The 24,294-nt window shown below is 39.3% G+C and overlaps 1 protein-coding gene across 1 annotated transcript in view; it reads right to left on the bottom strand.

Annotated features, from left to right (window-relative positions):
* Positions 1-24,294, bottom strand: part of CUBN (cubilin) — a 261,035-nt gene that overhangs the window by 33,625 nt on the left and 203,116 nt on the right. The window contains exons 57-59 of the mRNA XM_005891915.2: positions 22,130-22,330; positions 19,612-19,741; positions 14,705-14,922 (exon numbers count right to left, since the gene is read on the bottom strand). Of these exons, the coding sequence (XP_005891977.2) occupies positions 14,705-14,922; positions 19,612-19,741; positions 22,130-22,330 (549 nt within the window). The remainder of the gene's footprint in view (positions 1-14,704; positions 14,923-19,611; positions 19,742-22,129; positions 22,331-24,294) is intronic.

The following is a 24,294-nucleotide window of genomic DNA, read 5'->3' as shown; positions in this document are numbered from 1 at the left end:
CCAATGCAAAAAAACCTATAGTTAACACGGTACTTAAGGATGAAAACTATATGCTTTCCTCCTAAGATCAGGGACAAGACAAGGACATCTTTTTCTCACTACCATATTCAACAAAGTATTGGAAACTCTTGCTATCATAATAGACAAGAAAAAAAATGCAGACTGCAGAGGAAGAAATAGAACTGCCCCTATTTGCAGATGCAGAAAATTCCAAGGACTCTGCATAAAAATTCCTAGAATTAACAAGTGAGTTCAGCAAGAATTCATGATACAAGTACAATATACACAAAAGTCAATCACATTTCTATAAACTAACAATGAACATATGGAAAGTGAAATTAAAAACACAATTGTTTTAAAGAAGATAAAATACTTAGGTATACACTTGATGAAATATATATAGAATTTACGTGCTGAAAATTACAAATTGTTGAAAAAAATTAAAGATCTACATAAATGGTGGGACATGTATTTATGGATTGGAAGACTCAATCTAGCAAAGATGTCAACTATTCCCCAAAATGATTCATAGTTTTAATTGTAATTCCTATTCAAACCCCAGCAAGATTTTTCTGTTGACATTAAGAAAGCTTATTTTAAAGCTCAAGATAATAGAACATTATTATCATCAAGATATTAGTATAACAGTAGTACACCAAGATAACAGAACATTATTCAGGGCTAAAAAATGAACTATCAAGCCATGAAAAGACATAGTAATATACAACTTAATGTATGTTAGTAAGTGAAAGAAGCCAATTTGAAAAGGCTATATACTGTATGATTCCATCTGGATGACATTCTGGAAAAGGCAAAACTAATGAGACAGTAAAAGGATCACTTATTTTAAAATTTACATTGAAAGGCACAGGCTCTTGAATTGCTAAAACAATCTTGACAAAGAAGAATAAATTAGAAAGGATCAATCCACCTGTTACTATACAGCTACAGTCATCCAGATAGTATGATGTTAACAGAAAGTTAAATGGATTAATGGAAAAGAAGAGAACACCAGAAATAAGTTCACACAAATATGTCCAAGTGATTCTTTGTTGTTCAGTTGCTAATTCGTGTCCGACTCTTTTGCAACCCCAAGGACTATAGCCCATGAGGCTCCTCTGTCCATGGGGCTTCCTAGGCAAAAATACTGGAGTGAGCTGCCATTTTTCTCTTAGGAATCTTCCTGACCCAGGCATTGAACCTATGTCTCCTACCTGCTTGACAGATGGGATTCTTTACCACTGAGCCACTTGGGAAGCCCAAGTGATTCTTTACAAAGATGCAAAAGCAATTTAATGGAGGAAAGACAGTCTTATCAACAAATGCTGACAGAGAATTTGGACATTCAGAAGCAAAAACGAATTCCAACCTAAACCTCAGATCTTAAATAAAAACTAGTTCAAAACGGATCCTAAACATAAGTGAAAAATGTAAAACCATAAAACTTTTAGAGGAAATCAAAGTAGAAAATATTTGAGACCTCAGGATAAGTAAAGAGTTCTTAGCCTTGTTATCAAAACACTGTACATAAAAGGAGAAACCAATATGCTGGATTTTGTCAAAATTAAAAACTTTTGTTCTAAGAAAAGCTCTGTTAAGAAGACAAAAAGGCAATCTATGGACTGGAGAAAATGTTTGCAAATCACATACCTGGAAAAGACAACTATTGAGAATACATGGAGAAGTCTCAAAAGCCAACAGTGGAAAAACAAATAACCCAGTTTGAAAATGGGAAAAAATTATGAACATATACTCCACCAAAGAAGATATACATGTGACAAATAAAGCACATGAAAACTCTTCACCATTAAGGAAATATAAATTAAAATCATAATGAGATGTTAATGCACATCTGTCAGAATGGTTAAAATACTCACCTACATGCACACACACTCAGCGATAGCTCACTGTAGAGTACCACACTCCACAATGGAGTGAGCACAGTGAGGGAAACCAGAGTGTGGACCACAGAAAGTGTTCTCTGACGACTTTCTAACCAAAATGATAGAACACAGATGACAATGAAATAGCATCTTAAAGTGCTGAATGAAAATAAGTGGCAAACTAGACCTCTATATTCAGAGAAAAAAAACCCCACGAAATTTAAGACAGAATCAAGCTATTTTCAGAAAAACAAAAGCCAAAAGACATTTTTATCAGACTATTTGATATAAATTTAGCAAAGCACTAAAGGGAGTTCTTCATAAAGAAATAAATTTAAGCCAGATGGAAGCATAGAAATTCAGGAAGAAAAGAACAGTAACAATGGTACATATTAATTATGTAAAACAATAAAAATGTTTTATATGCTTAAAACATATGTAGAATTTAAATAATTAAATAATGGCTATTAATAGCACAGAAGACAGGAAGCGCGTTAATGGATTTAAAATGTTGCATTTGTCATGTCATGGTAAAAGGACTAGTTTTAAACTAGATTCTGATGAGTAAAGGGGGAATGTTATAATCTCTAGGGTAATAACTAAGAGAAACTGCAAACATAGATAATAGTATTTAAAAGAGAGTGATAATTGATTAATTCAGAAAAAGCCAAAACAGATAGCTAAAGAAACATGAGAACATATAGGACAAACAGAAAACAATACAGTGGTCTATTTAAACCCAATAATGTTAGTAATTTTATCAGATGTAAATATGATACATTCTCCAATGGGAAGACAAAGAAACCAAAACGCAAATACATTCTTTGGAGTATAGAAATGTTCAAAGTGGAGAGATTGAAAAATAAGTCATGAATTGAAAGAAAGCTAGGGAAAGAAAGCTATACTAAGTCAGCAATAGTAGACATTAAGGCCAAAAAGAAAAAAGGGCCTTGCAGAATGACATGAGTCAATTCACCAGGAAGACATAATAATTTTAAATGTAGATGTGCCACACATTACATTGCCTCAAGTAAAATAAGACCAAAATTCTGAGCTTCTAATTGTCCTATATGGCTACCCACTGGATGACTTAGAGTCACCAAATTCTCCATACCAAAACCAAAAGTTCTTATTTCCTCCTGTGAAACCTGGTTCCCCCTGTAAGTTTATATTTGAATAGTGGATATTGCCCAGAAACCTTAGTGGCATCATGCTTTCCCTTTTCCTCATTCCTGTTCAAAGACTATTGCGTCCTCTTGATTCTTCATCTTAAGTGCTTCTCCTTTCAACGTCTTTATTTTTGCATTATCACTGTTCTCATTGTCCCCTGCCTAAATGACTGCAATGCTTTCCCAAATTTTCTCGGCCTAAAATGCTGCTCCTACTTCAAAATAGACCCTGATGCTGGGAAAGACTGAAGGCAGGAGGAGAAAGGGATGACAGAGGATGAGATGGTTGGATGGCATCACCAACTCAATGGACATAAGTTTGAGTAAACTCCAGGAGTTGGCAATGGACAGGGAGGCCTGGCATGCTGTAGTCCATGGGATCACAAAGAGTCGGACACAACTGAGAGACTGAACTGGACTGAACTGAACTGACCTGACTTCAGAACATCCTCCTCACAAGTGCTAGAATGTGCTTTCTAACCCAAATCATATTAGATCATAGGACTCTCCAGCCTCCAGACAATTGATGGTTCTCTTTGCTTGTGGTACACAGCCCAGCATGTCCACCCCTGCGTCTATCCTGTCTCAGCCCCTACTGTCCTCCACCCGAAACCCCAAAGCTTTACTAACAATGAGCAGGCCAGTCTGCAACCTCTGAAATGGGAAGCCTCTGCAACTTTGTACAAGCTTTTTCTTCTCCATAAAATGCCCATTTTCCCAACAAATGCCTTCTCAGCCTTCTGACTTACTATTATTTGTATCTAAAATGTATTCCATTCTAAATGAGTATCAGGGAATGTTTTAGTTTCCTCTCTACCACAGCTCTATGAGGTAGTTACTATTGGTAGCCCACTGTACAGATGAGAAAGTCAAGAGGATAAGTGACTGTTCATGGTCAAACTTGCTGGGACGTGTAAAGACTGAGTCTGAACCTAGAAAATCTAGCTCTAGGGCTTGCACTATGTTTATGAAGCACTAACTACAAGTCAGGAGTCATCATTCTCTGCAGTGCTTTCTGGAACTTTTTTTTCCTGTGTTTTTTAAAAATTTTACTCAATGTACTTCAGATCCCTTTCTTCCTGCCTCTGCTGTCCTCTGCACATACTTCTGACAAAAGCATTTGCCATGCATAATTTATAATTCTTTCCTGACTCTTGAATAAGATTCTCAAAAACCAGGACTTTGTTGAATTCATCTTTGTGTCCCCAAAGAAAAGCTCACTGCCTGCATAGAAAATGGTGAATGCTATTGAATAAGCAATTAAGGAATGCATAGAGAATATATAGATAGTTCTTACTGGATGGATCTTTGCTGTCTAATCTAAGTTTATAAGGGGAAATCTTGGGGCTAAATATATTTCTTGAATTATAAAGCTGTAACTATGCTGCAAACATATTAGGCATGTGTTCGTGTGTGTGTATGTCTATATATAACTTTCTGGTTTTATGTATTAGCCTGTTTCAAAGCTAACTTAGTTGACTTTTGTGGCATATCTCATTGTGAAGAAACAATTAGCAGAACAACATCAAAAAATATCATCAAAAGATTTGAAACACTGCCAAAGGGGTAGTTTTTTGTAGGAAAATGCTTGTTTAGCTAAAAACTTGAAGTTATAAGTGATGTTAGGTCTGTTTCTTAAGAAAATCCATTCTCCTAATGCTGAATTTCAGAAGGCAGAGAAAATATAAAAATTTTTAAAACACCAGACACTTTAACGTGCAGCAACACTACTTAGAAGTATGACTTTTCTCATCATTGACAAAGTCAAAAGCTAGAAAGAAATGAGAAAATGTTCTATTTAGAGAGAGCAGGATTAAGAGCAGTGTGCCATTCAACAGTCATAATATGTTACAATAGAAACGATGTGAAATTCATCGATCCAGACCAAATATACAATAGCGTCTAATAATGTAAACAAGGGCATGGAATTGTTTTGCTGTTCTCAGTGATACATTAGATTGCACATTATACTATTGATATTTAAATTCTATGACTCTGATGGCAGAGCTATTTAATGGCCACAGGGATTATTTCCCCAATTCTGCTCAAGATGTGCTAAGAGACCCTGCCAAGTCAATTTCTATGTAACTCTGTTTCCCAGTTGGTAAACTAGAGCATATAGTAAGAATGCCAATTAGGGTTATAGCATAAAAGTAAATGCCCAAATTCCTTAATTTTGCTGGAATTTTGTGAAAGTGAAATTCGCTCAGTTGTGTCTAGCTCTTTGCGACCCCATGGTCTATACAATCCATGGAATTCTCCAGGCCAGAATACTGGATTGGGTAGCCTTTCCCTTCTCCAGGGGATCTTCCCAGCCCAGGGATAAAACCCAGATCTCCCACATTGCAGGAGGATTCTTTACCATCTGAACCACAAGGGAAGCCGAAGAATACTGGAGTGGGTAGCCTATCCCTTCTCCAGGGATCTTTCCAACCCAGGAATTGAACCGGGGTCTCCTGCATTGCAGGTGAATTCTTTACCAACTATTAGCCATGAGAATTTTGAGAAATTTTTACTAAACTGGAGGCTATAATTTGGAGGTAGAGATTTTTGTTATATAGAAATTTATTACCCTTATATTCCAATGCAATTATATTCCACATACTTGTGCTAATTCTTTACCATTATGCCATATGTGCAAAGCTGATATGATAGATGTGATGTTTGTCAACATTAGAAAGATAATGGCTTTTTACTGTATGTGTGTATATGTATACATAGAAATATAAGTATTACTTAAAATATAAATACTACAAATATATATTATGTATAATATATTTATGATATAAAATATATTCATATAAATATAAATATCACATAAATATAAAATTTTGCTATAATACATTATTTATAAACAGTATATTTTAGTAAAATATATATTTTCCTTTCCTTCTGGTAAGGAGGAAGCAGTGACTCTTACTACAATATTTATATAGTAATAGTAAATTAAACTGGCAGTTCAGATGGTAAAGAATCTGCCTGCAGTGTGGGAGATCTGGGTTCAATCCCTGGGTTGGGAAGATCCCCTGGAGAAGGGAATGGCAACCCTTTCCCATATTCTTGCCTGGAGAATCTCATGGGCAGAGGAGCCTAGTGGACTACAGTCCATGACAATTAATTGCAAAGATTCGGACACAACTGAGCGACTAACACACTGACATTAGTAAATTAAATGCTCTATTTAGGACTAGGTACAATTTGGAAAGCAGGCAAAGTCAAATGAGAAGATGAGAATGAAGAAAAATATCAATAGTTCTCTCTCCAAAGAGTGAGGAAAGAAATGACTTGCTTTTGAGAAAACTCACCCCCAGAATCTCTCGTCATCCTGAGTGTATTTACTGATCTATGTGGAAACCATGTGGGCAGATGAGAAAAAGGATGAATTTAGGAGACAGTCCTACCTGATTCCAAGGTTGGCTTTACTTCTTACGAATTCTTTGACTGCAAACAAAGTACTTAATCTCCTAACTTCTCTTTTCCTCCCTTCGAAAATGGGATAATCCATTCTGTCTCATGGGTGGTTGTGAGGATCAGATGAGAAAACCCATGCAAAGCACCTCTTGTAGAAGCTTAGTGACAGGTGGACAACCAGGACCTCTTCACCTGGGAGTGAGCTGAAATTAAAGCTCCCACACAAAGGTAACAGAACAAAGAGAAGAATATAGTCCCTGATAATGTTTTATCTCTAAACAACTGATTTACAACCAAAGAATCTTCTTCAGTGTTTATGCTGACCAGGCATAAACAAGACAGTCTGCTTGTATGTTCCTGGAAATACTATATCAAAGCCAGGACCAGTGAATAAGGATAATGATTATTACAGGAAACCTATGCTTATAAATAATTTAACCCCAAACACCCAGTTGTCTGATGAGGTGTGCATTTTTAGAAGGGCTGGAGCAGTTTTGGATATGCAGAATAACTGTTTGCTAGCTTCTTGTTTTTTTTCAGTGCTTTTCAAAGTGTTATAATTTACTATTAACTCGATTTTATCACTGAGATTGGTTTTCACAATGCCATCTGGTTTTATTTTCCCAATGACAACCCTATCCTTCAAGGGGCAGCAATATGATCATTCAAGAGGCGAGTGGAGAGTGAGAACACAGACTGATATTGGAATACATTTTAATAAAAACCTTTCCCTTTTTTTGGCTGATCTGGCTTTGGTATGGTTTTGGTGAACTAAGCATTTGGTGGTTTCTTTAGCATATTTCCACATCCAGGGCTCAGCAAAAACCCTTGTCAATAAAACCCACAAAGGAGAAACCTTGCCTTTGACATCATCTCCCAAGAGGAACCTAATCGCCAGTGAAAGCTGCAATACTTAAAAAGAGCAGAAATAAGCTTAGTTGAGCTTTCTGCAAATGGGTTTACAGTTTCAGCTCATCTCATTGTCAGACTTCATCAGAGGGAGCAAATGACTTTAAGAGAACAGACAAACAACACTGCTTTCGCGTAATATCCCCATTAACTGCTAAACCGAGGGTTACCTAAGTAGTGGCTTACAAAGTTATTCACTTAGTAATTCAACTACCTTATTGTAATTGTACTTTTAAAAGTAATGTCACCTGGCAGCTAATATCAGGCTGCTGCTGCTGCTGCTAAGTCGCTTCAGTCGTGTCCGACTCTGTGCGACGCCATGGACTGCAGCCTACCAGGCTTCTCGGTCCATGGGATTCTCCAGGCAAGAACACTGGAGTGGGTTGCCATTTCCTCCTCCAATGCATGAAAGTGGAAAGTGAAAGTGAAGTCGCTCAGTCGTGTCTGACTCTGTGCGACCGCATGGACTGCAGCCTACCAGGCTCCTCCATCCATGGGATTTTCCGGGCAACAGTACTGGAGTGGGGTGCCATTGCCTTCTCCCATCAGGCTGCTAGGGAGGACCAAAGAGACACAGAAACATTGCTAGTGTCGCTAAATGTTTTTATTTATTTATTTATTTTTAATGTTTAGCCATAGAACTTTAGAATGCCTCTCAAAGTCCAAACTTAACACCCAAACTATGAAATTTACAAATAACTAGAAGCAAAAATCTGAATTTGAGATGTTGTTACATTTGCCTCCTTGTGGTTTTATTTTCCACCTTTGGGGCCCCAGACTGTCATCAGCTTTCTATGTATACCTTTCCATCTCTCCTGTCCTCTCTTACAAGTTACTCTTGTTCAACTGCCTCAACTTCTTCCCACCACTGCCACCTGTTTTCTTGCAGCACATCTGAGAGACAGTTTCCAGATATTAAGGAGTGAGTGTGAAGTTGCTCAGTCATGTCCGACTCTTTGCGATCCAATGGACTGTAGTCTACCAAGCTTCTCTGTCCATGGGATTTTCCAGGCAAGCATACTGGAATGGGTTGCCATTTCCTTCTCCAAATATTAAGACAGCAGGTAAAAATCAAGAGACCAGACACACATGACCCGAGTGCTGAGTCTGACCTAATTAAGGATGAAAGTCATCCAGGTCACTACCCCGAGTAATAGCAGAACTGTCTGTACCACGACTCCATGTTGAGAATGAGATGAATCTAGATATAATATAATGTATAACACATACATAGAATACATAATGTAATGTAACTTTACATTATCCATCTATTCTTTAATTCATTCATATAGCCAATATTTGATAGAGTAACAGCTATGTGCTAGGTGTCTGCTGGGTGTGCTAAGTCGCTTCAGTTGTGTCTGACTCTTTGCTATCCTACAGACTGTATGTAGCCCGCCAGGCTCCTCTGTCCATGGAATTCTCCAGGCAAGCATACTGGAGTGGGTTGCCAAACCCTTCTCCAGGGGATCTTCCCAAGCCAGGGATTGAACCCGTGTCTCTTTCTTCTCCTAGATTGGCAGGCAGGTTCTTTACCACTAGCCACCCAGGAAGCCCAGGTGTCTGCCAGGCTTTGGAATTTTATTGGAATTTAGCTTCTGATTTTGGCGTTAAGTTATAAAACATACTTTAGGGTTTGCTGGTTAGATTTAAGTGCATGGTGAATATAAAAGAACATGAAATAATTGCACCCAGGAGTGCTGTTGATAATAATAACCCTATCTCCCTCCTCTGCCTTAGAGAGAGAGTGGGGTAGGTCATAGAACCTTATAGAAATTCAGAGCTTTAATATTACTTTCTGATATATATCAGTCCTCTTTGACATCTCAGGTACTTTACAGAAATTACCTACTGCATCCCCATCAAATTCTTGAAAGACAGAATATAGTAATAATTCAAGTTGATCTTTTTTTAGTGGATAAAAGCTGAACATAGTCACTAAACTTGTTTTCTTAAGTAATGTATTCTGCAGCACTTTAGCATGTACTGACTATGGTGCAACACAGTCAGTATACATACTTTGAATCACTGATTCTCGTGCCTAATGTGATGAGCATGTCAAAAACAGACTGACTGGACAGTACTCTGGTGTGAGATCAGTAAAATAAGAAGAAAAGGGGGCTTTGATGACTTAAAAGCATGTCTGTGGATCTGAAATGTTGGGTGAGTGACTTAGGTAAGCACAGCCAGGGTGGAAGCAAACCCTGGCGATGAAGGGGGGGCAGAACTAAACAAGCAGAAGTGGACAGAATAATGGATACTCATGAGTGTCAGCTGTGCCCTGTGGGGCTTGCCCACTTCAGCACAATCCACAGGACTGATGCCTGTTTAAAGTTCATGGGATTACAGACACCACTGACAACTGGATGAAAGATTTGTCTTCTTTCCAGAGAAAGGCTCAGATCTGCAGATAATTTCAGATATCCACAGATCCCAGGAGCTCAGGATGACTAGGTCCCTGGTTATCAGTTATCCAGAATCACTTATTCATGTAGAGTAGGACTGATGGGGAAAGTGAGAAGGCAGGTGTCCTTCACAGGAAAGTGTCAGCCCCCGGGAAGGGCTGACTTTGTTTCCTCCTTACCTTCCACTCCATGCAAGTGGCCCTTCATAGCAGAAGCTCCATTAAAGAGGAGACCCGATTTTACCACATAATTCATTAGCAACAAACCAGGGGGATATTTCCCTCAAATTTGTTCTGACCTATTAGCAATATAAATATAACACGTGTACAAGGAGAAGTTACCTAATGATTACAAAATTGTATGAGTCGGCACTTAACTGACTTCTGGAAAATTATAGCAGATTTATATAAAGTATTGTCGAGTGTTACTTTGGCCACCTCATGAGAAGAGTTGACTCATTGGAAAAGACTCTGATGCTTGGAGGGATTGGGGGCAGGAGGAGAAGGGGACGACAGAGGATGAGATGGCTGGATGGCATCACTGACTCGATGGACGTGAGTCTGAGTGAACTCCGGGAGTTGGTGATGGACAGGGAGGCCTGGTGTGCTGCAATTCATGGGGTCGCAAAGAGTCGGACATGACTGAGCGACTGAACTGAACTAAACTGAACTGATTGTCAAGTGTGGAAGTGAAATAGCAAATTTGTAAATCTCTAGGGTTTAGGTCAAGATGAACGAAAGTGAGCTGCTGCTGACTAAAATGGCGTCCATTTCACATCAATTATTTATTCAGGGAAAACACTGCTTTCCAGGCTAAACCAACAGTTTTGGAAACAAAAATATGCTGTCCCATCCATAAAGTCGTTTTTTTCTCTCTTTACAGAATGCTCAGGGCAGTTTGAAATGGATGACACTGAGGTGAAAAGTGCATCTTATTAGCCAAGCTTAAGATTTTTATCTAGACCTGTAGTGAAAATATCCTATAAACCCTAGAATTCATCATACCTTAATGGTTCCTCTCCCTTTTCCTCACCAGAAACAACAAAAACCAAATCAAACTGAAAGGCTATGCAGAGCAAACAGTGAATTTATATGTATGGTCTTGAAAGGTTTTTAAGATCAAAACAGTACAAAATTTTAATACTCAGGTGTTCAGTAAAAAAGTAAAAAACCACTAAACATACTTAAAATTATTCTTTAAATACTCCCAAGTGGCTGATGGCATTTATACATGAAGAAGAGGTGAGAGGGGACTTCCCTGGTGGTCCAGTGGCTAAGATTCTGTTCTACCAATGCAGAGGGTGCATGTTCCATCCTTGGTCAGGGAACTAGATCCTGCATGCTACAACTAAAGATCCCATGTGCCACAACTAAGCCCCAGTGCAGCCAAATAAATATTTTTTAAAAAGGAAGAGGTGATGGGCATGCAGGGGTAGCACATGGCTGGTAAGCAATGAAACCACATTTCTGCTCTCTGCATGTAAACCTTCTCTCTGTGACCAGAGGAAAACAGTTATTGACTGAAAGTGTCCAGTGTTTATGGGTAAGCAGGGGCTTTGACGGAAAAGGCAATGGCACCCCACTCCGGTACTCTTGCCTGGAAAATCCCATGGACGGAGGAGCCTGGAAGGCTGCAGTCCATGGGGTCGCTGAGGGTCAGACAGGACTGAGTGATTTCACTGTCACTTTTCACTTTCATGCATTGGAGAAGGAAATGGCAACCTACTCCAGTGTTCTTGCCTGGAGAATCCCAGGGACGGGGGAGCCTGGTGGGCTGCCGTCTATGGGGTCGCACAGAGTCGGACACGACTGAAGTGACTTAGCAGCAGGGGCTTTGACAGTGCACGATTTTTCCCTCTGCACTACTTCAGCTCAGTAAAATGACATAAAGTCCCAAAATGTCTTTTTGTAGCTGAGAAAAACATCATAATTCATGAGGTTAGGTAACACTGACTAAGCTTCACGCATGTGACGACCATATAGAGTGCTTTAAGAGGACTTCAATGATCATGTGAGAATATATTAGGAAAAAGAAAAACAATTTGAAAGTGGGTAGAATGAGCTACGGAGAAGGCAATGGCACCCCACTCCAGTACTCTTGCCTGGAAAATCCCATGGACAGAGGAGCCTGGTAGGCTCCAATCCATGGGGTCGCTAAGAGTCGGGCATGACTGAGCGACTTCACTTTCACTTTTCACTTTCATGCATTGGAGAAGGAAATGGCAACCCACTCCAGTGTTCTTGCCTGGAGAATCCCAGGGACAGAGGAGCCTAGTGGGCTGCCGTCTATGGGGTCGCACAGAGTCGGACACGACTGAAGCAACTTAGCAGTAGCAGCAGCAGAATGAGCTATGCAATTACATGTCATTTGATTCTAAAGTCTGTGCTAAAGGCATGGATATATGAGTTCTTTTGTGCAAAAAAGCTCCAAAGGAAAGGAAAGTTTTTTTCAAAATAGCCTTCCGTGTTTTGTATGCCATTTCACTTAGGCAATTCTATTAAGGAAATGAATGCTCCCTGTCTACCCATAAGACTTGCTTTCAAGTTATTGTTGATACAGCTAAGTAGGGTTTCTGATTTTCTGATTCCATTTGTCACAATGTCTGCGTTTTATTGGGAAGACTTCAAAACACAAATGTCTAATTGCTTCCCTCGAGAAATGCATGACAAAAATCACATACCAAATGTAAAGAAGGTGAAGGTAAGCTCTGATTGCTATCAGAGGCATGAAGAAGGTTTGGCACAACATGGGGTAAACAGAAAGAAAGAGTTTGAACACTGAGGTAGAATTCTTATTATAGAAAACGCCCCAGGTCTCTCTGAGTAGTCACAGTAAGTGATTTGTTTTGTGAGCTTTTTGTGTTTAGAACATTGATCACTTCTATATTCAAAGTGAAGAATCAGAACACTTCCCAGAATCAGATATAAATGACCTTAGACTGTGCCACTGATGCTACAAGTACAGATAAACAGAGAACTGGTTAGCTACTTTATATTTTAATAAACTTAAACTTCTAAGCTAAAATGGATAACCAACAAGGACCTACTGTATATTTCAGGGAACTCTGCTCAATGTTATGTGGCAGCCTGGAATGGGAGGGAAGTTTGGAAGAGAATGGATACATGTATATGTATGGCTGAGTCCCTTCACTGTTCACCTGAAATTATCACCACATTGTTAATTGGCTATGCCCCAATACAAAATAGGGTTTCCCCGGTGGCTCAGATAGTAAAGAATCTGCCTGCAATGCAGGAGACCTTAGTTAAAACCCTGGGTAAGGAAGATCCCCTGGAGAAGGGAATGGCAAACCACTCCAGTATTCTTGCCTGGAAAACCCCGTGGACAGAGGAAACTGATGGGCTACAGTTCATGGAGTCACAAAGAGTTGGATACGACTGAGCAACTAACCCTTTCAATACAAAATAAAAAGCTTTTTAAAAAAAGTTCTAAGCTCATATTTACAGATAATTATTTCTCAGAAGCAGTGCCATTACAGGGGTGCTATTTTTGATTGAGCCTCTCATCTGGATTTCTCTTTTACCTTTAAAGGGCTCCCTGATTACTACCTTGTGCCCAAATTGCTTCTCAAGCTTCAATTTCCTCCTGTATTTCTCCACTTAGATATCTCATAGGTCTTCCAACCCAAAATGATCCAAACCAAATATAATATTTCTTCCCTAAACCTCAGCCTCCTAAGGCACCACTAACTAGTGAAAGAAAGTGAAAGTGTTCGTCGCTTAATCATGTCTAACTCTTTGCAACCCCACGGACTGTAGCCTGCCAGGCTCCTCTGTCCATGGAATTCTCCAAGCAACAATACTGGAGTGGATTGTCATTTCCTTCTCCAGGGGATCTTCTCAACCCAGGGATCAAACCTGGGTCTTCGACATTGTAGGCAGATTCTTTGCCCTTTGAGCCACTAGGGAAGCCCCTACTAATCAGCGAGCTACCCACAAAAAGTCATTCTCAACTCATGTCCTCATTAATAAGCATCAAGTTCCCAACACTGTACTTCCAGAGTATTCTACCTTCTGAGTATCTCTGAGATTTTTCACCTTTCCTTCTGTTTCTATTCACCCTGTGTTAGTTTGAGCTTTCAACCTTCCTCATCTAGAATTCTGTAATGAGCTTCTTCCTTTAGAGGTTAATGAGTCCTCAGAGTCTTTCTCAGTTTCCTGGATAGCTCAGTTGGTAAAGAATCTGCCTGCAATGCAGGAGACCCTGGTTCGATTCCTGGGTCAGGAAGTCTCCTTGGAGAAGGGATAAGCTACCCTCTCCAGTATTCTTGGGCTTCCCTGGTGGGTCACATGGTAAAGAATCCACCTGCAATATGGGAGACCTGGGTTCAATCCCTGAGTTGGGAAGAACCCCTGAGGAGGGATAGGCTACCCACTCCAGTATTCTTGCCTGGAGAATCCCACGGACAGAGAAGCCTTGTGGGCTACAGTTCATGGGGTTGCAAAGAGTTGGACACAACTGAACGGTTAAGCACATAGCACCAAGCCTTTCTCTACCCTGCTACCACTATGAAGCTTCTAGAAGCAGAGTCTGGACATGCATTACTTAAAATTCTCCCAGGTTCCTCACCATTTTAAGGATAAAGTCAACGCAGGCCACAAGGCCTTTTTTTTTTTCTGGCCCTTGCTACCTACAGGCTCAACTCCCACTATTTTCATGGGTGATAATGAGACTCAAGTCTCATTTGAGATACTGCTGTAAACAGACTTCATCTTTAAATAGTAGAGAGACACATTTGTTGAGTCATTTTTTTTCACTCAACATACCTTATATGTAATTTTTAAAACCAAAATTTTATGTGACATATTCCTCTAAACTTAAATGAAGAGCAACTTTAGGCAGGTGAAAAAAAATTAAAGCAGAACAGTAACAGTTATAAAAAACAGATTTACAGGTCCAAAATTCTTACCCAATGTCTGCCGGAAAGTTATCCTCCAACCTCTTGCTGTTTGAATTGAATCTGTCTTGAACACCAGGAACATACTATTATTGCTGCTCCTAATATTTGGTGGAAGGTTGGAGCCACAGAATTGGCCGAGAAGGGGATCGCTGATGTTAGAACCATCGTAAACTGCCAAGTAGTCTTCAGAGCAGGAAGCCGAGGGAACCACATCAAAATCATTGAACCTGTGAAATGAACCTGGTTAATAGCGATGTTCTCTGTACTTCCATTAAATTATAGCTTTAGCTCTTATTTTTTTAAAAAAAGATAGGACAAAGGTTAACAAGCATCCACGATTCACTTGCTAGGAAACATTAGAAATAATATACTATTTTACTGATCAGTTCAAAAGTTTAGAGGAAATTTTTTGAGAGACTAGAATATGGCAAATAGATGGGGAAACAGTGGAAACAGTGAAAGACTTTATGTTTTGGGGCTCCAAAATCACTGCAGATGGTGACTGCACCCATGAAATTAAAAGACGCTTGCTCCTTGGAAGTAAAGTTATGATCAACCTAGACAGCATATTAAAAGGCAGAGATATTACTTTGCCAATAAATGTCCATCTAGTCAAAGCTATGGCTTTTCCAGTAGTCATGTATGGATATGAGAGTTGGACTATAAAGTTGAGTGCCGAAGAATTGATGCTTTTGAACTGTGGTGTGGGAGAAGACTCTTGACAGTTCCTCGGGCTGCAAGGAAATCCAACCAGTCCATCCTCAAGGAAATCAATCCTGAATATTCATTGAAAGGACTGAGGCTGAAGCTGAAACTCCAATATTTTGTTCACCTGATGCGAAGAACTGACTCATTTGAAAAGACCCTGATGTGGGAAAGATTGAAGGCGGGAGGAGAAGGGGACAACAGAGGATGAGATGGTTGGATGGTATCACCAACTCAGTGGACATGAGTCTGAGTAAACTCCTGGAGTTGGTGATGGACAGCGAGGCCTGGCATGCTGCAGTCCATGGGACTGCAAAGAGTTGGACACAATTGAGTGACTGGACTGAACTGAACTGATGATAAGCTTTTGGAATACACAGATGAGTAAGACACAGCTCTGGATTTCCAGGATTTTATAGTCAAGGACATAGTAAGTCTCTTTGACATTAAGCTTTGACAAGCTGAACTCATACTCATTTATCATTTGAGCAACACTTTAGTTTCCCAGTCTCATTAAAAATATGGTATTTACTCTGCTCCCTTGTTACTTTTGTGACATCAAGTGGTACTATTATCCTATTCTTTATTTATGGGAAGGATGCTAATATAACAGAGTGGGAAAATGCTGGTTTGAGAAGCAGAGCTTCATTTTCATTCTTACACTCTGTTTCTTTTAAAACAGACTTTATTCTAAGGTTAAATGAAGCTATATATAACTAAAACCAAACTAGGGTACCTGGGATAAGTAAGTGAAGTCACTCAGTTGTGTCCAACTCTTTGCGACCCCATGGACTGTAGCCTACCAGGCTCCTCTGTCCATGGGATTTTCCAGGCAATAGTACTGGAGTGGATTGCCATTTCCTTCTCCAGGGGATCTTCCCGACCCAGGGATCGAACCCAGGTCTCCCACATTGTAGACAGACGCTTTACTGTCTGAGCCACCCAGGAAGACCTGGCATAAAGAAGATGCTAAAAAAAAAAAAAAAAGAAAGAAAGAAAAGGAAAAGAACAGACCCAACAAAAGATTATTATTTCTGTGATTTTGAAAACCAGGAATATGAAATAAGTTATTCCTCAGAAAAAAAATATAAGAAACCAATGGTACAAAAGAATGAATTAAATTCTCTTGCATGTCACTTTACTGAGGTAAGCAGTAATTCACATTTCAGATCACTGTAGTCATCATGGGCATGTTACCAGTCATCCCAGCTCTAGACCTTCCTGACATTTATTAGGATTGTCTTTTTGTGACAAACACTAGAGGTCTGACGTGGCCCTAAGAGATATTTTGGCCCCAGAAATGTAAACAGTTGTCATGCATATTCCTTTTGGAAGAAGTTCTAAGAACTACTACTCAATTTGCACATTGCCTTCCACTGCAGTGATGATCATGGAAGCAAATGTAAAATGAGTTTCCATCAACCTGGGTGGCTGAGTGACCATGTTAGGAGGTGATTCCTTGCTAGACCACTCTGGACACACTCATACAAGTGAGAAAGAAACTTGCTGAGTTAAGCTACTGTGCTTTGGAGTTGTTTGTTACCACTTATAACCTATCCTGACAGATACATCCCTGACTTTTCCTTTTATTGCTTAACATAGTATTTCTTTTCTTTTTTTATTGAAGTATAGTTGATTTACAATGTTGTGTTAGTTTCTGATGTACAGCAAAGTGAACCAACTATTTAGGTATATATTCTCCTAGATTTTCTTCAGAATTATGGTGGGTTTATTATACCTTTTTTAAAAAAATCTATTTAAGTTATTTGATATCATGTCATTATTTTGATAGGTTCTTCTTCTGTCTCAGATGTTTTTGTTATCTGGTGGGTTGTTTGTTTTTTTGTGTGTTTTTGCTAGCCTCTGTTCAGTTCAGTTCAGTTGCTCAGTTTTGTCCAACTCTTTGCGATTCCATGGACTGCAGCATGCCAGGCCTCCCTGTCCATCACCAACTCCAGGAGTTTACTCAAATTCATGTCCATTGAGTTGGTGATGCCATCCAACCATCTCCTACTCTGTTATCCCCTTCTCCTCCTGCCTTCAATCTTTCCCAGCATCAGGGTCTTTTCAGATGAGCCAGTCCTTTGCATCAGGTGGCCAAAGTACTGGAGTTTCAGCTTCAGCATCAGTTCTTCCAATGAATATTCAGGACTGACTTCATCTAGGATAGACTGGTTTGATCTCCTTGCAGTCCAAGGGACTGTCAAGAGTCTTCCCCAGCACCACAGCTCAAAAGCATCAATTCTTCAGCATTCAGTTTTCTTTATAGTCCAACTCTCACATCCATACATGTCTACAGGAAAAACTATAGCCTTGACTAGATGGACCTTTGTTGGCAAAGCCTCTGTAATAAATAGCATATAATATGGAATACTTGTTTAAATATCTCATGATTAGAGAGGATTAAGAAAAAATGATACAGTATGTTAAAATGATACAATATGTTTTGGTTGGATGAATGTTTTCAAACTGATGATAAAGATCAAGATGAAAAGTTTCTTAATTTTCTTTAACCATGTGCAACATTTAATGTTCCTGTAATAGAAGAGGGCAAAACAATTACTAGATAACTTCCAAAAATACTTTTTTCATTCTTATTTTCTATAGGCAATACATTTATTTTCCACAACATGAATCCATGAACAAAGATAAAAACCTGAATTTCCAGGAGGGATTCAAAGCTTTTTCGGGTTTGTATCATTTTCCCATGACAGCACAGAAAGTATCTGGAAAAACCCGTTAACCCAGAAAACCTCATGAAGCTGGGCTATTTTGAGAGCCTTGAAAAATCTGTTTTACTACAGTCTACAACTTCTGCGGTACCTAAGAAAGTATCTGTTTCACAGAATATAGTTTCTTAGAAAGAATACAATAAATAGTTTTTCAGACATACTGCTCTGACCTTTGACTATGGTGAGCCCCAGGGCCTATATATATATTATAGCATATACTATAATCCTACACATGTGAGAATCAAATATTGGGCCATGATGGCAAATGACAAGAACTATCCCTTAAGCTTCCATTCTTAGCAGGTGATCCCTTCACAGACCTCTTGCTCCTGGCCATCCGGCAGTTGTTGTTTATGCTTTTGTTCTGAGGACTTAGAGGATTTTTGGCTTTGGGCCATGGCGTCCTTAAACAGTCTCTGGTGGGAGCTGCAGTGTTCTTCAGGATCCAGCCTGTAGCCCCTCCCCTGATAAGACCCATCTTACAGTCCAAGGACCCATTTGATATGTGAGTCTCTGGAGGTAAACTGCAGAGAGTTTATGACTTGGGGGAGAGAATGTGATCACAGTCATATAGGAGGAACAGAGGTAGGAGGAGTCCTAGCCCATTAAGCGTCTATAAAAAATTCTATATTGCCATAAACTACAGCAACTTTCAGAGTTTTCCACCACATGCTATATATCACTGAAACACAGGAGTTAGAAATATATTATCTTGGATGACAACAATTGTGAACTTTATCACTTGGAGAACTGCAGGTTACTTTCCTTTAATCAGTCTTGTTGGAAGTAGGCAGGATCAGGGGAGAATTTACTGATGATATAAGATACCTTGTTGAGCACCAGTTTAGAAATATTCTGAAACAGGAATAAAATGAATTTCTTAAGTAGTTAGAAAATTTACCTTTTGAGAGAGCATATGGAAGGATAAAGGACATGTTTTGGGGAGGAAATCTGATAAGGATTTTTTTGACTTTTCATGTAATAGTGTATCACTTTGGAAAAGTTATGTGATACTCCTGAGCTTCAGTTTTCTCTTCAGTACAGTGAGATTAATAATATATACCTCATATGATTGTATGAAGAACTAAATAAGAGAATGGTGCAAGTGGTCATTAAAGTTCTTCAAGTATTATATGTCTCCAAAATGAAAATTGCTTTCTCTTGCCCTCCCCACACCCTTTGAGATAGGCTTATAACATTACACCCCATTGTATAAACTCCTTTAAAACTGTTGGAAAACTCCAACAATTGTTTGAGCTGGTGGAGTGCCTGTTTTTCCCTGCATGACCACTGGCTTGTGTGGAGGGTAGGGAGGCCATGTCCTAGGCTACCAGGACCACACCACAGACTCGCTTTCTCTTCCTCCAGATTCTCATACGTACCTCTGATGAGCATCAGTAGTCTGCATCATTAAAGGAATATCTTTTCTGTAAACAGAGCTGAAACAGTTTTCTCAAGAAAGTAATGCGTCTTACGTACTTGAGCTGGATGACTCTGTTGCTTCTGACAGTGATGGTGTAAAGACAGTGCACGTCGTCAGGGTAGTTGGAGTAGGTATACAAAGGACTCTTGATGACTCCAGTGGAGAGATTGAACACACCACCGCAGGCTGGGATAGAAGTGGGGGATATGCAGAGAATGATTATGACTCGAAGCAGAGGAAAGTCATTGTCAGACATTCTTTACTATGTTACCACCAAGAGAGAAGACAATCATTTGTCTCAGAGCAATATAAACCTCCCTTTATTGGGTTTACAAATAATTCATGCTTTCCCACTGCCATGGAGGGAAGAAACAGTAAGAAGCAGGGAAGAATGTTTCAAGGCACCTCTTGGAATGGAATAAATCTGAGCCCAAAATAATGGCCAGTGTGAAGGTAATGAGAGAGAATGTTCCGTGTGTTGGAATAGAACCGTCCTTCTTTTACACTGAAGTGACAGATGCAAAGAGATGACAGTGATGGCTGGAAGTTTAGAAAAGGTGTGCTGAATGCAAGGCGCATCGTGGGCTTATGAACCCAGGAAGGACTGTGATCTAAACATCTTAAATAATATAGATTGGAGTCTCCTATGTCCATGATAGAGTATTACAAGGTGATGTTCCAGAAATCACTTTTGGAATAATGGAGCTAAGTTTCCTTTTTGGGCTCACATGCATAACTCTTGGGTCCTGTGTATTTCTAGCTAGTCCTGAGACTGGTAAGGACCATATTTACACAAGTTTTACTGAAGAAACAAGGCCTATCCCTTGCCCTGAGGCCAGCAATTAATAGCCCACAACCCTTAGTTATTCCTACTAGGCAATAAAACAACAGCTGTAAAAATGGAATGAAATTCCATTGTAAAAAAACATAGAATTTTTATTTGTTTGACCTTGCATGTAAGAAGGATGAACTTGTATTACCCAGTGATGGAAAGTTCCCTATTCTCACTGCAGCAAGAAAGGTTTATATTTATTATATATTGTGATTCTAAAATTATAGTAAGGTTACTATACTCTGATGATATATTGTCAACGGATGTGTTCCATTTACTTCTGTTAGAAATGATAACCAAATAGTGGCTCCCATTTAAGGTTATAAAGGTTATTTATTTATTTGTCTGTTTGTTTATTTTGTCTTAGCTGAGTCCACCTTGCAGAGAAAGCTATCCTCTATGCCCATAAGAATTCACGTGCTGAGACCTCTTGGTACATCTGCAGTGGGTTAAATGTTAGATTTGTGTAGCCATTATTCTATTTCATCTTGTACACAATTATATGGTCTCTGAAAACTATGCCTAAATAACTCCTAAATTTGTCCATTGTCAGGATCTGAAATTTCAATATCAATAACCCTCTTTAAAGGAGACTCTCAGAATAGATAACATGAACCCTTTACACAGTGTTTTAGGAAAATGAGGGATTGAAGACTAAAAGAATATAAAGCAGGGAGGAAACTCTCCATAACACTAGCTGAAGCAAAAGAATAAAACAAACCACCCCTTATCCTTACTCAGCAGACAGCTGGGGGAAGGAATGTTCATGGCTCTATTCTGTTTGTGCCAACAGAACCCCAGAGCCACACAAAATCATACATTACAAATGGAGTCAGGACTTGGGTGGCAGCTAATGTGGACACATTGTGAAGGCCTTCTTCATGAGTAAATAAACATTTTCAGTCTCTCTGTGGATGGAAACAATAATTTTTTTTTTTAAGAAAATGATTTGACTTTCTACCTTTAGCAACGGGTTTCGTCAAGTAAAGATCAAACAAACATTCTGCAAGATCTTTTTCTGGCCCATGTCATTATTGGAGTTGGGATGAGATGGGGGAAAAAATTTGCTGTTAGCAAACCAACGAAGTTTATTGCAGGAGAGGAACAGACCATTCAAAACAGGGAAGTGGAGTCTTATGATTTTCAAACAAACATTGATCAAGCTGTCTACCAAAATCTGAAAAGATCTTGGTAGCTACAAAGATCTTTGTCCAATCTGTGACTTCTCATCTTGCCTTTGATATAGAGAAGTTGCAAATTATCACATAGTTGAATACATCAACCTTTTTGTTTACTTGTGCTTTTTACATATTGCTAAAAAAAAAAAAAAGAAAAAAAAAAAAAACTCTTTCCTTCCAGGAGACTATAAAAACATCCCTTACATTTTTTCTTAATTTATAAAGCATTGCCTTTCACCAGAGTTAAAGTCAAACAAGTTACTTTATGCTACATACAAACAACTAAAGGTGGCTATTCATTCTAAATAAAAATGATCAAAACTGAATCTCTATCTTCCATTTGGTTTTCAAAGAGTAGTTCTGTCAAAGTTTATGAAAAAGGGCCTCCCCATTTTAAAAAGGAAAATACCTAAGTATTTTTAGACCATGTATCTAATTAATAACGTTTTCCCTTAAAGTCTCTGAATCTTCAAGTTGGTCATGTATGAATCACAATTAAATCTCCTGTGGAAATTGCTCAAGAAAGAAAAGAAAATTCCAAACTACATCATTACAGTCACTCACAAGTTATCCTATAGGAAAACTTGAATCCCAAGTCCGTGGTGTGTGCGTTTGAGTAGAAGTTAAGCAGCACTGGACCAGAGGTAGTGAGAGGGGACAGGCTGTCCTCCCCACACAGGGTCGCTAAAGGCGTGGAAGACAAGCTGTAACCCCTGATGATGTGCACGCCGTCATTGACACAGCTTCCCGTTACTGCGGAGTGAGCTGTTCAGGGCAGGGAACAACCAGAAGCAACATAAATAATAATCGGAAGCAATGTAAACGATCACACAAAAATGTGAGGAAGATTCATGCAATTTACACAGAAATTAAAATCAACAATCATTTTGATAAGTCACTATTTAACTCAGTTTCCTGAAGGTTACTTTCACCCTAGTTACCAAGTAAGCACAGGTATGAGGAAACAGGTAGACCTTCACAAGAGGTAAATCCTATTTTGAAACAATCCAGAATTTTCTTTCTTATAAAATGACTCTTTAATTCCATGATTATAAATAGGAGACAATTTTGCCTTCTGATTGACATCTGGAAATATCTGAAGGCATTTTTTTTTTTGCTGTCATGTTGGGGTGTGCCACTGGCATGGTGGGGGTAGATGGATACTGCTAAATATGCTATAAGGCTCAGGGAAGCCACCCAGGCCCCCTGCCCTCCCACCACAAGAATGACTCCACCCCAAATGCTAAAGTGCTGCTAGTGAGAAACTTGGCTGTACCAGCGAAGTTTATACATAGATAAGGGACTTCTACCATGAACAGTGGAATAGAAATGCTTGTAACTGGGCACAAATCTATGTCAGTAGAGCTCTGCGTATCACCTCACTGCATTAGATCAAAATATCACTGATTCTTCAATGGGAAGACACTTGGTGACAAAACCATAAGAAGATAATGATATTAAACACTTTTCCATAATCATCAGATCAGATCAGTCGCTCAGTCGTGTCCGATTCTGAGACCCCATGAATCGCAGCACGCCAGGCCTCCCTGTCCATCACCAACTCCCGGAGTTCACTCAGACTCACATCCATTGAGTCAGTGATGCCATCCAGCCATCTCATCCTCTGTCGTCCCCTTCTCCTCTTGCCCCCAATCCCTCCCAGCATCAGAGTCTTTTCCAATGAGTCAACTCTTCGCATGAGGTGGCCAAAGTACTGGAGTTTCAGCTTTAGCATCATTCCTTCCAAAGAAATCCCAGGGCTGATCTCCTTCAGAATGGACTGGTTGGATCTCCTTGAAGTCCATAGTCATAGGGGAACCAACTGAATATATTATCAAAATATATGCAAAATTCCCAAGTGGAATATAGTTAAATGCAACTAGATGATTGTCTTTGAGGGAGAGAAAAGAACTTAGTCAAGGTTTAAAAAATGTTCTTTAAGGAGCAAGATGTATTTCAAAGTTGAGTTAATGGCCAGGTGGTAGCATTCAATCAGACATGTGAAAACTTGTCAGGAAAAGTAGTTCCCTGAAATGGAATGACACTGTTTACATGGACAAGAGCTCATGTCATGGGACAAGGCACTACAACCACTCTGAATTTGATCTTCAGTCTGTGACTTTATGAATATTTAGTATTGAAATCTTTGAGTATAAAATCATCCTCCATGATTTGTTTTTATGTCTATTTTCCATCCTCCTGAAAAACTGTAAAGCACATGTATTATTTGAAATGGGTAAAGCTCTGTCTAGTGTCTTGAAATACAACTTTTATCACATTATTCTGGGTTTCATTACAGAGAGCCATGTTCAATTCTGGATTTCATCATGATTCCATGAACTTGGAGAGAACTGAAAGGAAGCCAAGGATGAGTAATTCGGCAAATAATAGAAACTTGTGGAATTTAGATGCAGACTTCGATTTTCTTTCAGAGTCATGGAGAGGCAGAGATTTAAGAGAGGACTAGAAATAGTAGGAAATCCTTTTTGTTGAAATAGTATAATATTATAGGTATGTTAAAGTCTTCCCAGTTAAATAGCAGAGGGCTCTCGGGAGAGGGATGTGAATTGGGGGCAGCTCTGAGTAGCTTCAGGCTGGACTCCTCAGTGGAGGACGATCCCCTGGGAAGGAGAAGCAGGTCCCGGTACAGAGATCAGCTTGGCTGAGTGTGGTCAAGGTCTTGTCAGGCAGTCAAGCAAGGGACCTCACACAACTATACTGTCTCTGCT

Source organism: Bos mutus, chromosome 13 (genome assembly GCF_027580195.1).
Source record: "Bos mutus isolate GX-2022 chromosome 13, NWIPB_WYAK_1.1, whole genome shotgun sequence".
In the NCBI taxonomy this organism is placed as follows: domain Eukaryota; kingdom Metazoa; phylum Chordata; class Mammalia; order Artiodactyla; family Bovidae; genus Bos; species Bos mutus.
This window is presented reverse-complemented; position numbering and strand designations above follow the sequence as displayed.